Source organism: Thamnophis sirtalis, unplaced genomic scaffold (genome assembly GCF_051295495.1).
Source record: "Thamnophis sirtalis isolate CommonGarterSnake01/CBP01778 unplaced genomic scaffold, rThaSir2_p1.2 scaffold_3, whole genome shotgun sequence".
NCBI lineage: Eukaryota > Metazoa > Chordata > Lepidosauria > Squamata > Natricidae > Thamnophis > Thamnophis sirtalis.
The window spans coordinates 19,647,531-19,663,323 of record NW_028261383.1 but is presented as its reverse complement, the minus strand read 5'-3'; the positions used below and the strand labels follow the sequence as shown (position 1 = coordinate 19,663,323).

The 15,793-nt window shown below is 45.9% G+C and overlaps 1 protein-coding gene across 2 annotated transcripts; it reads left to right on the top strand.

Annotated features, from left to right (window-relative positions):
- Positions 1–1,223: 1,223 nt before the first annotated feature.
- Positions 1,224–14,705, top strand: LOC106552807 (uncharacterized). 2 transcript variants are annotated; one of them, XM_087711472.1, is made up of 6 exons: positions 1,224–1,294; positions 3,891–4,651; positions 6,063–6,147; positions 9,231–9,313; positions 11,094–11,217; positions 13,540–14,705. In XM_087711472.1, the coding sequence occupies exons 2-6, from the start codon at positions 3,923–3,925 to the stop codon at positions 14,502–14,504; spliced, it is 1,986 nt and encodes a 661-aa protein (XP_087567598.1). In that variant the 5' UTR covers positions 1,224–1,294; positions 3,891–3,922; the 3' UTR covers positions 14,505–14,705. The 2 variants fall into 2 exon arrangements, with proteins under 2 accessions (XP_087567598.1, XP_087567597.1); XM_087711471.1 differs by lacking the exon at positions 1,224–1,294 and having other exon boundaries at positions 3,379–4,651.
- Positions 14,706–15,793: the final 1,088 nt, after the last annotated feature.

The window sequence follows — 15,793 nt, the reverse complement described above, 5'->3', positions numbered from 1 at the left end:
GCAAAAAATACTAGCTTTTATTTATGGCCATAACAAAAGCTGGGTGACAAAACTATATCCAAAACATAAAAAAACACATGTAAGGAATAGCCACACATTGCGAGAGTGGCTCAGAGTATTATATACATTTTAGGCAGATAGAAACCAAGTTTACCCAATAAGACAAAAGATTTGTTACCAACGTGTGATCTTTAAAGCATTCTTTTGTTCAAGCTTCTGTCTCTGTCTACCTTATCTATGAAGTATTCCTATAGCCTTGTGTAGGGGGTAGCAACCCCTCTTTGCCAAGTTGTTTTTCAGCAGAATGCTTTAAAGATTTATGAGCCTGGAAAAGTCCCTAGTTCAGTTTATCTATTGGGGGTTTGATACTCCCATGTAACAATTTCTTCTATGTTTTCAAGAATGTGTCTAGCTTTGAAGCCAAGAATAGACACAGCATTGAGATAACATTTGCAGTAATGCCATCAAGTATTAAGGTTACAATTTGCTAGGCTAGAAAAAAAACTAATTTCTTGACAGTATACAATAATATAAGCGGAAGCCAATAACAAAGCTTCATTCTTAATAAATGATTTCTAGCAATATATCAGAAGCAAACAGCAAATATTGGTTTAATCAGTAACAATTATATAGCAGCAAGCAATTCATAATAAAAGCAAACAGCCAATATTGATTCATATACTCCTCCCAAAATAATGAAAGCACAGCTTTAATAGAAACTTGGTGAGCTGCAGACTCTCAGCCTCTGTGGCCTTTATTTATGTGGCCTTAAGGAGCATTTTTAGCAAATCCAATATGGGTGATTACATCACAGCCCTTTATTTAAAAGTGAGATTTCTGGCTGCCCCCCCCCCCAAAAGTCGTGAAACAAAGCATTACAATAAGACCCACCCTCTGGTGCCACCTAGTGGTTGCCCTGAATTTTGTAGCCCTGGATTCATGTGGTTTTTTTTTGCCTCTTTTTCCCAATATGCCATATTCTTAGCCATTCAAGGCAGGAGAAAACTCAGGAGACCTCCCCTCCCTGGCGCTTTCCCCCTCGCGCTTGAGAAAGGATCCTGAATGCGGACTAGAAGACCTCTAAAGTCCCTTCCCATTCGATTCTGATGCCGATTCCGCGATCCACCCCGCCTTTTATTCGGCGCCGCGGCCGAGTAAATGTTGCAATGTTGGCGCCGCCCGGGAGGGGGCGAACTTTGAGACCGGCTTCTGCTGCTCCAGTCGCAAGGCAGGAAAAGGGATCGCGAGGCGGAGGGGAATCGGTGGGGCGCAGCTCAGCACCTCCCGGGCCCAGGTAAGTGCGGGGGAGGGAGCCGAGCCGATGCTCTCCTGGCGAGCGAACCCCAGGGCTGGGGTGGTTGGAGCAGGGGCGGCCTCTGGCTTGCAATCCGGCTCGGAGAAGGCGGTGTCTTGTTGCAAAGAAGGTCGCATCCTCTGGCCTTCGCCCCGGCTGCCCGCGCTCCTTCCTCCTGCTCTAATCTAGGATGCGTGCGTGGCACGGCAATGCATGGCATGGCATTGCATAGCAGTAAAGAGTAACAGAGTTGGAAGGGACGTTAGAGGCCATCTAGTCCAACCCCCTAGCTCACGCAGGAGACCTGTAGGGATTCGAACCGCCACTTCCAGCCAATGGGGCAGGCTGGATCCTAGATGCACCAGGGAGGCTTCTGGACGCGGAGGAGGAAGGAGATCACTGTGATCCACCCCATCCTGCTCCTTCAAAGCACCGTCCCTTCCCGCGTGGGTGGTAGTGGGATAGGATGGAGTGGGGTGTGTACAGGTAATCCTCGACTTACAACCGTTCATTTGATGACCGTCCGAAGTTGGACGGTGGCAGCGTCCCCTTTTGTGACTCTCCAACAAGCAAAGTCAATGGGGAAGCCAGATTCACTTACCATTGGTGTTAATTAATTTTTTATTTATTTATTTATTTATTTTGTATAACATCAAATTTCCATGAAAACAGTATGTGATCTGAGTAGAGTTATTTTTAATCAATCATAATCCACATATTTGTTGTAGAATTCATCACAATAATATTGATAATATCATAATATCATAACAATGATACTTAACATCTTCTTTAACAACTCTCCACATTAATATTTCCTCTTTTTATGTCTCCTATCTAACTTCTCTTTCTGTTTTCTATCTATTGATAAAATACATCCCATATCAAAAAATTTTTTAACTTGGTTAACTAATTTAACAAAAAGTAGGCAGCGCCAAATGATTTCCACCTTGCCAAATAATCCATGGGCTTGGATTTTCTTCCAAAGTTAAAAGAAGGAGATAGATATTTGATTGTGAGTGCTGCTAAGTACAGTAGTACTTAACAATGGCAACAATGGTCAGAGGAATCCTGGCCGGGGCCGGGGGTTGGACTAGATGATCTCTTAAGTTCCCTCCCAGCCCTAGGATTCTATGATTGTTCAATTATTATTGACTTTTCAGGTAAAACTACCCAAGAGGGAGTGTTGTGCTCCTTTAAAAAGTCAGAGCTTTTGCAATCCTGATTGGGGGCAACTCACAACCCTGACAAGATTTTGGCTCCGGCATTCAGAAGTGTCAAATTCTCCTGAAATTGCGAGAACTCTCAACTCGTCCGAGTTTGGGGAAATTCGTGAACTTTCAAACTTTATTGAAAGTTTATTTAAGCCTCCTCTTGCGATTGGGGACCATTTGGGATTTCAAGGCGCCCATTATGTTTTCCTTGTCCTTTTTTTAAAAAAAAGTAACTTATCATCTAAGAAATGTTCTTTTGCTCAGTGATTTTAATGTTGTCAACTCGGAAGGACGGGGGACAACTGGGCCAGCAGCCAAGATTCCTGCTTACCAGACGGAGATTTCCCTCCTCCACAAGCAGTCCAGCTTAGAAGGGAGGTTTCCACTGAGCCCATTCCAGAACTGATAACTGACTGCGAACAATCCATGATTGATTGCTGAACAATCCATGATTGATTGCCGTGTGGTTGTCACTCTGGGTCACCAGGTGATAGGTGTGTGTGTGGGGGGGGGGGTTAGCCTAATCACCAGGTAGCTATAAAAGGTGGTGGGGAACCTGGTGTCAGCTCTGACAATGTATTCATTGCCTTAATGCTTTGTTGGTCAGTTCCTGCCCGAGGAAGAAGATGGAGGAAGTAGATAAACTGCATTTTCAAACCGTCGTGTTCGGCTGTTTTCATTAACCCTTCGGAACCTGGCAGATGTTCTTTCTAATCTAAAAAGTACGACGTCCTTGGTGCTCTCTGAACTTGGTTATTTGTTCGCAGATGTTTCATTACCCAACTTGGTTACATCATCAGAGAGAGGCAGTACAGGGTTTGCTACCTGTTTATTTACTAGAAAATTGCCCTGCCATTGTTAGTGGGGGCATGTTTTTTTCTCCTTGATGTTCCTTGAATAGGATATTGGTTTTGCTTGTGGTTTATCTGGTGTTAATACCCACTTTACACCAGGCAATGATCAAGCAGAAAATAATACCTTAATCGGGGAATGACTAAGCAAAAAAAAAAACCAACAAAACTAGCAGGGCAAGTTACTGCATTTAAATAGGGAGAAAACCCTACCCTCCTACACACTGATGATGTTGCGTAGTTGTGTGATAAAACGTCTGCAAGCAAACAACTAAGCTCAGAGAGCAGCAAGGACTCCCCAGCTCATCCGTGAGTGATCGATATTCTCTTTTATTCTTATCTAATAATCTTGTAATTAAGGGCTGAATCTCTGGGTGGGAAGAACTTTTTTCTTTTTTTAAAAGAGAGTTTACTCATTTTCTTCAGAGAAAAGGTTGAGAATGGATCTTGGATAATAACCAGGGTCTTTTTTTCTGGAATCTCTTAAATGTTGCAATGTTTGAAACTGATCCACTATGGAAACTCTCTCTATAGAACGTCAGAGCAAAGAATCAGGAGAAACAGCGATGAAAGAGCAACATCTTGCAGGAGCAGAAAAAGAAGAAGGAGCGGAAGGAGTAGGGAAGCCAATCCGTCTGGTTCAGCCTCTGCATATGACGGGGCTGCCAACATGCGGAGCGTCGCAAAACATCAAAGTGGAGCCTTTGGGGGGTACGGAAGAGCACTGGGAGGCTCAGTGGCAGGAATTCCTCAGGACCCTCCATCCCGGAAGAGGAGGAAACCCCTTGATGGTTTCGGAGGCTTCCCCCTGGGATGACCCCGAGGCCTTCCTGGCCTCCTTCGAGCAGGTGGCCACAGCCTGCCGGTGGGCCAGAGGAGAATGGGCGGCCCATCTCCGGCCAGCTCTGAGCGGAGGAGTGGAAGAGGCCTTCCGGACTCTGGAAGACCGAGACCAAGAGGATTATGGGAAGGTCAAGGCGGCCATCTTGCGGAGGGAATCCCTGAGGACGGAGAAGCAGCGACAGCATTTTCGGCAGTTCTGCTGCCAAGAGGTGGGAGACCCCCGGAGGATCCACAGCCAACTCCAGGAGCTTTGTTGCCAATGGTTGAGGCCGGAGAGACGCACCAAGGAGCAGATTCTGGAGCTGCTGATCTTGGAGCAGTTCCTGGCCAGCCTCCCACCAGAGCTCCAGAGCTGGATCCGGGCAGGAGGACCAGACACGTGTTCCCAGGCGGTGGCTCTGGTGGAGGACTTCCTGATGGGCCAACCAGACCCCAAGCCAGGCAGGTGGCAGGTGATGTTATTCATTTATATGAACGATTGTTCCTAGTGCTACCTGAAATTAAGGTTCCACCCCCCCTCACCCTTTTTTTCCTGATTCAGTCTTTTCCAATTCTCAGAGTCTGCCTGGATAAGTCTCTGCAGTTTACTTGGGAAGTTGTTTCAAAAGTGGTTTGCCATTGCCTCCTTCCTAGGGCTGAGAGAATGTGACTGGCCCAAGGTCAGCCAGCTGACTTTGTGCCTAAGGCTGCCCAGAGTCACCTTGTAGGGGAGGTGGTCTCATAAAAAATTAATAAATAAAAGGAAAGAAGAAGGAAGGAAGGAAGGAAGGAAGGAAGGAAGGAAGGAAGGAAGGAAGGAAAGAAAGATAGGGAAGGAAGAAAAGGAAGAAAGAAAGAAAGATAGGGAAAGAAGAAAAGGAAGGAAGGGAAAGTAAGGAAGGGAGGAAAAGAAAGAAAAAGAAGGAAGAAAGTAAGGAAGGGAAGAAAGAAAGAAAGAAAGAAAAATAGGGAAGGAAGAAAAGGAAGGAAGGAAGGGAAAGTAAGGAAGGGAGGAAAAGAAAGAAAAGGAAGGAGTGAAGAAAAAGGAAGGAAGGGAGGGAGGAAAAGAAAGGAAAGAAAGAAAGGAAAAGGAAGGAAAGGGGGAAAAGAGAAAGAAGGGAGTGAGGGAAGGAAGGGAAAAGAAAGGGAAGAAAGAAAGTAAGGAAGGGAGGAGAAGAAAGAAAGGGAAGGGAGGAAAAGAAAGAAAGGGAAGAAAGAAAGAAAAATAGGGAAGGAAGAAAAGGAAGGGAAAGTAAAGAAGGGAGGAAAAGAAAGAAAAGGAAGGAATGAAGAAAAAGTAAGGGAGGGAGGAGAAGAAAGAAAGGAAAGAAAGAAGGGAAAAGGGAAAGAAGGGAGTGAGAGAAGGAAAGGAAGGGAAAAGAAAGGGAAGAAAGAAAGTAAGGAAGGGAGGAGAAGAAAAGGGAAGGGAGGAAAAGAAAAAGGGAAGAAAGGAAAAGGAAGGAAGGGGAAAAGAGAAAGAAGGGAGTGAAGGAAGGAAGGAGGAAAGGAAAAAGAAAGGGAAGAAAGAAAGAAAAATAGAAGGGAGAAAAAGAGAGAAAGAAAGGAGGGAAGGAAGGAAGATGGGACTAGAACTCTCAGTCTCCTAGTTCCTAACTTGATATCTTAAGATCAGATCCGTCAGGTGATGATCCACTTTACAACCATAACAGTCTGTGACCATTATGGGCAAGTTCCATTTCAGTCCTAAGCCGCCCTGTATTAGGACGGGCCTATGGTATGGCTACTACGATCTTTCGTTTCATGGCGAAGTCAGTTCACTGAAGAGAATGAGATTGGAAGAGATCCATAAATGTCTCTCGCCACAGGAATCCCTTCCCCTGCCATGTCCTCGGGTTCTGAACTGGATCATTCTCACTCTTTCAGAGGCCGTTAAAGGAGGACCGTCAGGATTTCTTGGAGCTACCTGAAGAGGCTGAGAAGACAAGCTTGAAAGGTGGCCACCACAGAGGTGATGTGAAGTGCAAAATGGCTGCCTTAGAAGACGCGGGGGATTGGATGAATTTATCGCTTCTTATTGACCTCTTGAAAAGCGATCGGACTTCCTGGAGATGCATCTGCTTTTGCAGATGTGGAAATTTTGATGGTTTTGGGTTTTTTTGCAAGGCCTCACATTCCGCATCGCTGTCAGATCAGAATCCAGTCAGGTGTTCTGTTTTTATTTTCCGCTGACCTATTTCTCCTGGCGGATGCAGTGGCTCAGTGAGTAAGACGCTGAGCTTGTCGATCAGAAAGGAGGTTCAAATCCCTAGCGAATCCCTAGTAACGAGGTCTGTTACTTGTCCCAGCTTCTGCCAACCTAGCAGTTCGAAAGCATGTAAAAATGCAAGTAGAAAAATAGGGACCACCTTTGGTGGGAAGGTAACAGCGTTCCGTGCGCCTTTGGCGTTTAGTCATGCCGGCCACATGACCACGGAGACGTCTCCGGACAGCGTTGGCTCTGTGGCTTTGAAACTGAGATGAGCATCGCCCCCTAGAGTTAGGAACGACTAGCACATATGTGCGAGGGGAACTTTTACCTTGACCTTATTTCTCCTTGGACAAACCTTGTGAGTTGGTAGACAAAACTTCATCAAAACAATTCTTCTAATTATGAGTGGTGGCGCAGTGGTTAGAATGGAGGACTGCAGGCTGACTCTGCCTACAGTCTGGAGCTCAATCCTGGCTCTGTAAAATGAGGACCCAGATTGTTGGGGGCGAATATGCAAATAATGCTTACTTTGTAAACTGCCCAGAGACTGCGGTAAAGCCCTATGGTGCTGTTGTAGGAAAAGACAGGACACACAAGCCAGCTCTTCAGAGAAGGAAAGTTTATTTGCGCAGGTTCAGAATAAATGGCCTGAACATTGAGTGAAATTCAGGAACTTCCTTATATAGTTTATCACTTTCAGCTAAAGCCATCGGTTAGTTTTGGAAACACCCCTCAAGATTTGCCCTTGAGTTGACATACAGAAAGTATGTCTACAGGATGTCATAATACATGGGTCAGCTAACGGACATGCATAGCTCGTATTTTGAGGAACTAACAATATGTGTCTACCAAACAGATTAACAGCCAAGCCAGCAGATGGGCTAAAATAGATGTTTTACTTCAGCATATTTCATGTGTAGCCTTCCTTCTAACCCGTGTCTAACCGCACTAAGTCCTAAAAGCAAACCTTGCAATTTCTATGTGAACAGTTAAAGCTTAATATCGTGAAACCCTAGTTTGAGGCCTGCTTTGGTTCAGCCTGCCACCTTGATGCAGTATAAAAGCCTAAATGCTATTGCTATATATACATAGCATATGTGAGTACACCCCCTCCCATTTTGTAAATATTTAAGTCTATCTTTTCATGTGACAACACTGAAGAAAGGACACTTGGCTACAACGTAAAGCAGTGAGAATATAGCAGTAGACTTATATACCGCTTCATAGGGCTTTCAGCCCTCTCTAAGCGGTTTACAGAGAGTCAGCATATTGCCCCCAACAATCTGGGTCCTCATTTTACCCACCTCGGAAGGATGGAAGGCTGAGTCAACCCTGAGCCGGTGAGATTTGAACCGCTGAACTGCTAATCTAGCAGTAGCCTGCAGTGCTGCATTTAACCACTGCACCACCTTGGAGAATCCAGCTTGTATAACAGTGTAAATGTGTTGTCCCCTCAAAATAACATACAGCCATTAATGTCTAAACTGCGGGCAAGATAGACTTAAATATTTACAAAATGTGAGGGGGTGTATTCACTTCTGTGATATACTGTACATACATACATATAGTCTTCAACTTACAACCACATGGCCGTTTTTCACAGTTATGACCGTTGCAACATCCCCCTGGTCACATGATCAAAATCCAGCTGCTTGGCAAGTCATATTTAGGATGGTTGAGGGGCCTTGGGGTCACGAGATCATCTTTGCGACCTTGTGACAAGCAAAGTCAATGGGGAAGAAGCCAGGTTCACTTAAAAACTGTTACTAGGGAGTCCTCAACTTACGGCCACAATTGAGCCCAAAATTTCAGTTGCGAAGTGAGAAATTTGTGAAGTGAGTTTTACCCCCATTTTTACCCCCTTTTCATGCCAGATTTGTTAAGTGAATCAATGCAGCTGTTAAATGAGTAACACGGTTGTAAAGTGAACCTGGTTTCCTCATTGACTTTGCTGTCAGAAGGTCGTAAAAGATGATCATATGACCCTGGACACTGCAACCGTTATAAATGTGAGTTACTTGTCAAGCATCCAGATGTAAATCACATGACTATGGGGGGTGTTACAATAGTCGTAAGTGTGAAAAATGATCATGTCACTTTTTTCAGTGCCGTTGTATCTTTGAATGGTCACTAAGGGAACTTTTGTAAGTTGAGGATTACCGTATTTTTCAGAGTATAAGACGCACCTTTTTCCCCTCAAAAAAGAGGCTGAAAATCTGGGTGCAGCTTGTACACTGAATAGAGCATTTTTGGCCTCCCGAAACCCCGCCACCTTTGCAAAAATGGCTATGCATAGCCTTTAGGAGGCTTGTAGAGTGCTCCTGGGGGCTGGGGAGGACAGAAATGAGTGGAAATCGCCCATTTTCTGCTTATTTTTGCCCCCCCCCATCCCCCAGGAGCACTCTATAAGCCTTCTAAAGGATATTCATGCCCTTTTTTGACAAAAAACGGGACCGTTTTTGGGAGGTCTGCAGAGTGCAAAAACCTTTTTTTTTTTAATTTGCCTCTTCAAAATCTTGGTGCGTCTTATACTCCAAAAATATGGTAGTTGTACATATAAACACAGAGGGAGGGAGGGAGAGAGAGAGAGAGACCTGATATTTATTCCAAGAAAGGGACAAATTAAATAATTGAGAAAATTACTAGTTATATTCCCTCATGGTAGGGAAGAAGACAAGACCACAAAGAATTTAAATTTCGGAAAAGCACATTTTTCTCATTTAAACTAGTCTTTTGAAAAGAAACCCTTTTCCCCCCCTAGAGAGGTCTTTTGTGTCTGTTCGTTTTGGACCAAACGAAAGGGCCCTCTCGCCTTCCTAAGTTCTGTTTCTCATCCCTTTCAGGCCTTGAAATCCCGTCTCCAAATGAAGCTAATTCGTCTCTCTCTTCAGAAGAACAAGGCAGGGTCCTAAATGGTGAGAGAAAGGTAATTAGCATGCTAGTGAATCCATTGGTATTGTTCCAATTGTGACTATGCCATGTGAATCTACCTGCGTCTCATTAAAGCAGCTGCATCTCTCTGACAATTGAGAGCACATCACTCTTTCGGTCTTCTTCTCGGATGAAAAACATGAAGTGAACTAAGAGGAAAAAAGTTTAGATATTTGGAGAGACTCCTGACTCACAAATTCACTCATCAATGAGAATTTGAAGTCTTGCATATTGGCTGTCCAAAATTTTATACAGGTAGTCCTTGGGGTATTACCACAATTGAGCCCAAAATTTGTGTTGCTAAGTGAAACATTTGCTGAGTTTGGCTCCATTTTATGGAGCCACAGTTGTTAAGTGAATCACTGCAGTTGTTAAGTCAGTACAGGTAGTCCTCAACTTGCAACGGTTCGCTTAGGGCAGTGTTTCTCAACCTTGGCAACTTGAAGATGTCCGGACTTCAACTCCCAGAATTCCCCAGCCAGTAGTGTTTCTCAACCTTGGCAACTTGAAGATGTCTGGACTTCATCTCCCAGAATTCCCCAGCCAGCGGTGTTTCTCAACCTTGGCAACTTGAAGATGTCCGGACTTCAACTCCCAGAATTCCCCAGCCAGCGAATGCTGGCTGGGGAATTCTGGGAGTTGAAGTCCAGACATCTTCAAGTTGCCAAGGTTGAGAAACACTGGCTTAGGGACTGTTCACAGTTATAAAGTTCTTTACCAACCACTGGTTTGCTTAACGAACACTGCAAAAAAGGTAAAAATCAGGTCGGTTGCCTGACTGATCTGTTTTATGACTGTTGTGTCTTAACAACTCTATTATGATCATAACTCAGGGATTAAAAGCAGTCCTCAACTTACATCCCCAATCGAGCCCAAAAATGTATGTTAAATGAGAAATTGTTTTAAGTGAGTTTTGCCCTGTTTTTCCTTGCCACGTTTGTCGAAGTCAATGCCCGAAGTTGTTAAATGAGTAACACGGTTGTTAAGCGAATCTGGCATCCCCGTTGACTCTGCTTGTCAGGAGGTCACAAAAAGTGATCAAATGACCCCGGGACGCTGCAACCGTCATAAATGTGAGCCAGTTGTCATGTAAATCACATGACCATGGGGTTCATATGTGTCGCAAGAAAGAATAAAATTAAATATTGAGAAAATTGCTAGTTCGGTTTCCTTATGGGAGGAAGACAAGACCACAGAGAATTTGAATTTCCATGACCATGGGGATGCTGCAACGGTCGTGTGAAAAATGGTCATAAGTCTTTTTCGTTAGTGACATCGTAACTTGGAACGGTCATTAAATGAACTCTACCTGTACCTGGATATCTGAGAGAGCGTCTTCTGCTACATACTTCCCAACGTCCGATAAGAACTCACAGGTTAGGCTTCCTCCGGGTGCCGTCGGCCGGACAATGCCGGCTGGCGACCACTCGTGGGAGAGCCTTTTCTGTTGCTGCTCCGGCTCTGTGGAACGAGTTACCAACAGAGATCCGGACCCTCCCCACCCTTGCAGCCTTCCAAAAAGCCACCAAAACCTGGCTGTTGCGGCAGACCTGGGGTTGCTGACTCAAACCAGATCAACCCCCAATTAATCCGGATGTATGTTGTGTTTTTAAAATGTTCGTATTGTTTTATGTTCTTCCCCTGTATGTTATTTTATTTTATTCGTACTTGTAAGCCGCCCTGAGTCCCCGTCCCCCCCCCCTCCCGGGATTGGGTGGCATATAAACCCATTAAATTGACAAATTGAAATTGACCATTTTTTTTTCCTGTTGCAGAGCTGCACAGAACAATCCCAGGTGGTTGCGTCTTTGCAAACCGTCAATCCACCTCCCACCCAGCCAAGCCAGACCTTCGCTTGGAAAGTCCTCCAAGAGGATCATGGGAACGCTGGCGGTTTGGGTAAGAATTTTCTCCTCAGTGAACAGAAAATCGGATCAGCTTTGCCTGGTCCAATCGGCTGAACGTTGGCGGGTGCTTCATCCCTGGAGGGTTTTAACAAGAGACTTGGACAGTTGCTTGTGTGAAATGTGATAAGACGGTGATAGTAATAGCAGTTAGACTTATATACCACTTCATAGGGCTTTCAGCCCTCTCTAAGCGGTTTACAGAGTCAGCATATTGCCCCCAACAACAATCCGGGTCCTCATTTTACCCACCTCGGAAGGATGGAAGGCTGAGTCAACCCTGAGCCGGTGAGATTTGAGCAGCCGAACTGCAGAACTGCAGTCAGCTGAAGTAGCCTGCAGTGCTGCATTTCACCACTGCGCCACCTCAGCTCTTCACCGATGGCGAACCTGTGGCACAGGTGGCATGCGAAGCCATTTGTTAGGGCACGTGAGGTGTTGCCCTGTCAGCTCCAGCGCGCATACGCACACTGGCCACCTGACTTCGGCCTTCTGGTTTTTTTGCCCTCCGGAGGCTGAAGCATGACGAAAAGCCGGCCCTACGGGCAAACCGGAAGTTCAGGAATGGACTTCAGGAAGTTCAGGAATGGACTTCCGGTTTGCTGACAGGACCGTTTTACACCCTCTGGAGCCTTCAGGGAATCCTCTGGAGCCTGGTGAGGGCGAAAAATGGATCTATCCCAGGCCAAAAGGGAGGGGGTTTGTGTGCACATGCGTGCGGGGGTCGCACACATATCATTATGGGTATGAGCATGCCCGCATATGAACGCCCCCCCCCCCTGCGCTTCCCCCATTATGGCCCGCAATGGGAAAAAGGTTATAGCAGTAGACTTAGCAGTTAGACTTATATACCGCTTCATAGGCCTTTCAGGCCTCTCTAAGCGGTTTACAGAGAGTCAGCATATTGCCCCCAACAATCTGGGTCCTCATTTTACCCACCTCGGAAGGATGGAAGGCTGAGTCAACCCTGAGCCGGTGAGATTTGAACCGCTGACCTGCTGATCTAGCAGTAGCCTGCAGTGCTGCATTTAACCACTGCGCCACCTTGGCTCTAATCATCACTGGTATAAGATCTCCTGCTTAAGCATGGGATAGGACTAGAAGACCTCCAAGGTCCCTTCCAGTTCTCTTCCGATTCTGATTCTGTTCAAAAGATTTTCAGTCATGCCTGTTTCCCAAGCTTGGAAATCGGGAGATCTATGAGCTGTTATTGGATGGATGGTCCCTCGGACGCCATTCTTTCCTTCTTGCCCGTTTATATTATACAGGAAGTCCTCAACTAAGGACCCGCAATTTTACCCAAAATTTCTGCGGCTAAGTGAGACGTTTGCAAAGCGGCTTTTGCCCCATTTGACAACGTTTCTTGCAATAGTTGAAGGAATCACTGCTGGTGTTAAGTTAGTAACTCGGCTGTTAAGTGAATCTAGATTTCTCATGGACTTTGCTTGTGAGGAGGTCACAAAAGGGGATCACAAGACCTTAGGATACTGCAACCGTCATAAATACGAGTCAGTTGCCGGGCACCTGAATTTTGATCAGATGACCATGAGGATGCTGCAACGGTCATAAGTGTGAGAAACGGTCATAATTCAGCTTTGAATTTTGTCAGGGACTAGAAATTCTACAGGTAATCCTGGACTTAGAATAACAGAGTTGGAAGGGACCTTGGAGGTCTTCTAGTCCAACCCCCTGCTTAGGCAGGGAACCCTACACCACTTCAGACAAATGGTTATCCAACATGAAATTTCCTGACAATTAGGACAATTAATCAGTGGAACAACTTGCCTCCAGACGTTGTGAATGCTCCAACACTGGAAGTTTTTAAGAAGAGATTGCACAACCTCTTGTCTGAAGTGGTGTAGGGTTTCCTACCCAAGCAGGGGGGTTGACTAGAAGACCTCCAAAGTCCCTTCTATTATTCTATTCTATTCTACCCTATTCTATTCTAGTTAGGGTAATGAAATGCCCGCAAGAAAACAAGAAAGCTCAGAGAGCACCCCCTCATTTCAACCCTGAGCTGCAAATATTTTCCTTTATTGGTACGTAAATATTGTGTTTTCCCAAAAATATGACCTACCCCGAAAATAAGCCTGAGTCCTTATTTTCAAGCCCAAAAGAAACTAAGACTCGGTCTTATTTTTGGGGAAACATGGGCAGTTATTTGGAAGCTTGATGAGGAGGGGTTTAGTCCAGATACTCTAAGATAGGCTGAATTTAACGAATGAATTTGTGAGAAAAAGTCTGCGACTAGGCAGAATAGGAATCTTAAAAAGAGTCAGCAGATCAGGAAGAAAACGTATTTTCTTTCTCGTTGTAGGTGATGGAAAGGGAAGTTTGGTGAAAGTGGAGAATATTCAGGATGGAGAAAAGAAACCAGAAGAGGCATGTGAGGTCCTTCCATTCCTGAATTTGGGGAACGTAGCACCAGGTGTGGGAAGACTGGAGGGAAGCAGCGAAACCCAAACCCAGAACGAATGCGCTCAACGTACCGGGAGTTGTACGGGTGCCTTCCTCGAAAGCGCTACAAAACCCACTTGGGATAAAATGCCATCGTTCTCCTTTTACGGCAGAAAATATCGCTACAGGTTTGAACTTGGAATGCAATATTCCGGGGAGGAATACAAAATACACCCTTTGTCGGAGGGAAACCTGCCGCATAATTCGTGTTTTAATAAACCGGAAAAAATCCTAACCGCAAACCGAAGCTACGAAGGCTCCGAACACAGGAAAGGGAGCAGCCTGGAGATCTTTCCGACCCTCCGTGCAGATTGGAAGCCGAATAGCGGTGCCGAAAGCGGGAAGAGTTTTTGTTACATGCAGCCGCTGAAAAGAACACAAGACCCCGGGACCGAAACGAGAATCCATAAATGCTCTCAGTGCGGGAAATGCTTCACCCACAAGGGAGATCTGAAGACTCACCAGCGCATTCACACCGGCGAACAGCCGTACAAATGCTCTTACTGCGGCAAATGCTTCAACCAGAAGGGAAATTTAAAGACCCACCAGAGGATTCATACGGGAGAGAAGCCGTACAAATGTTTGCAGTGCGGGAGGTGCTTCATCCAGGCGGTCCTTTTGAAGAACCATCAGAGGACTCACACAGGAGAGAGACCCTACAAATGCCCTCAGTGCGGGAAAAGTTTCAGCCTGGGAGGAGACTTAAAAAAGCATCAGAGGATTCACACGGGAGAGAGACCCTACAAATGTTCTCTGTGTGGGAAAGACTTCAACCAGAGGGGAAATTTGAAGAAGCACCAGACCATTCACACAGGGCAGAGATGATAAAAATGGTCACAGTGCAGGAATAGTGTAATGCAGGGATCTTCATACAGGGGTGGGCTGTTGCAGGGCTGAGTTCCTATGCCAACCCCTACCGGTTCGCGCGGGCTTTGCGTTGCTTATGCATGCTCAGTTCGCTGTAAATGGTTGTGCGCATGGGCAAAGACCACTAAAAGCTAATAAACAAGATGCCAGCAATGCCAACGGAGACCGGGGAAACGCTTCGGGGGGCGTGACCAATTAGGTTGCTGCCGGTTCTGCGACCCATGCCAGATTATCACTACCGGTTTGGCTGAATTGGGAGCAAACCACCTCTGGGCTGCTGCGGGATCACAAGGGTTCGGGAGAACCTCTAGCTAAGATTCTGTGCAATTCAGAGAATCCCCAAATCCCACTACTGGCTGGCCCCACCCACATCGGCCCTCCCAGGAGTCCCCACGCAAGCAGTTTCCAATGCAGGTAGGTGCAGGGTGTGCGGGGAGGCTCGTGGGAGGCAAAAAACAGGCCTACCAGATGTTCGAAAATGGGTCTGTTTCTAGCCTCCGGAGCCCAGGAAGGGCAAAAATGCCCCTCTCTCCCCCGGTGGTGCAGGAGGCCAACTAGGCCACACCCGCTGTGGCCACACCTACCAGCAACCAGGCAGAGAATCCCTTGCTAAAATTTCTGAAGCCCACCCCTGATCTCCAACCTTGGCAAAATTCCTCGGTTCCACCACAAATCCGCGGTAGACTAAAGCGCGCTCGACGAAAGCGCGTACGTGACGTCATCACAGCGCAACGAAAACGGCACGCTGTGAGCGGTAAATTTAAAATTAACACGAAAACCTTACCCTAACCCCCCCAAACATAAACCTAACCCTAAGCCTAACCCTTAACCTAACCCTAAACCTAACCATTAACCTAACGCTAACCCTTAACCTAAACCTAACCCTAACGCTTAACGTAACCCTAAACCTAACCCTAACCCTTAACCTAACCCTAAACCTAACCCTAACCCTAAACCTAACCCTTACCTTTATGTGAATCGGCTTGCTTTAATTTTATTTTAATTTTAATTTAATTTATTTTTAATTTTATTTGTCGCGCTGCTGATGACGTCACGTACGCGCTTTGATCGGGCGCGCTTTAGTGGACCGCGGTTTTGACGGGTCACGAAATTCCTCAGCCGGCCATGCTACTTTGCAAGCTTGAAGATAGTGTGGACTTCAACTTCCAGGATGCTTGGTGGCTGAGGAATTCTGGGAATTGAAGTCCACAAAAGTGCCAAGGTTGGAGAACCCTGATGTAAAGAAT

Excerpts from the sequence above, each read along its gene's own strand:
- LOC106552807 (XM_087711471.1), top strand. The coding sequence starts at position 3,872 with ATGGAAACTCTCTCTATAGAACGTCAGAGCAAAGAATCAGGAGAAACA. Across the intron at positions 4,652-6,062 it reads CCAAGCCAGGCAGGTGGCAG|AGGCCGTTAAAGGAGGACCG; the intron begins GTGATGTTATTC and ends TCACTCTTTCAG. Across the intron at positions 9,314-11,093 it reads TCCTAAATGGTGAGAGAAAG|AGCTGCACAGAACAATCCCA; the intron begins GTAATTAGCATG and ends TTCCTGTTGCAG.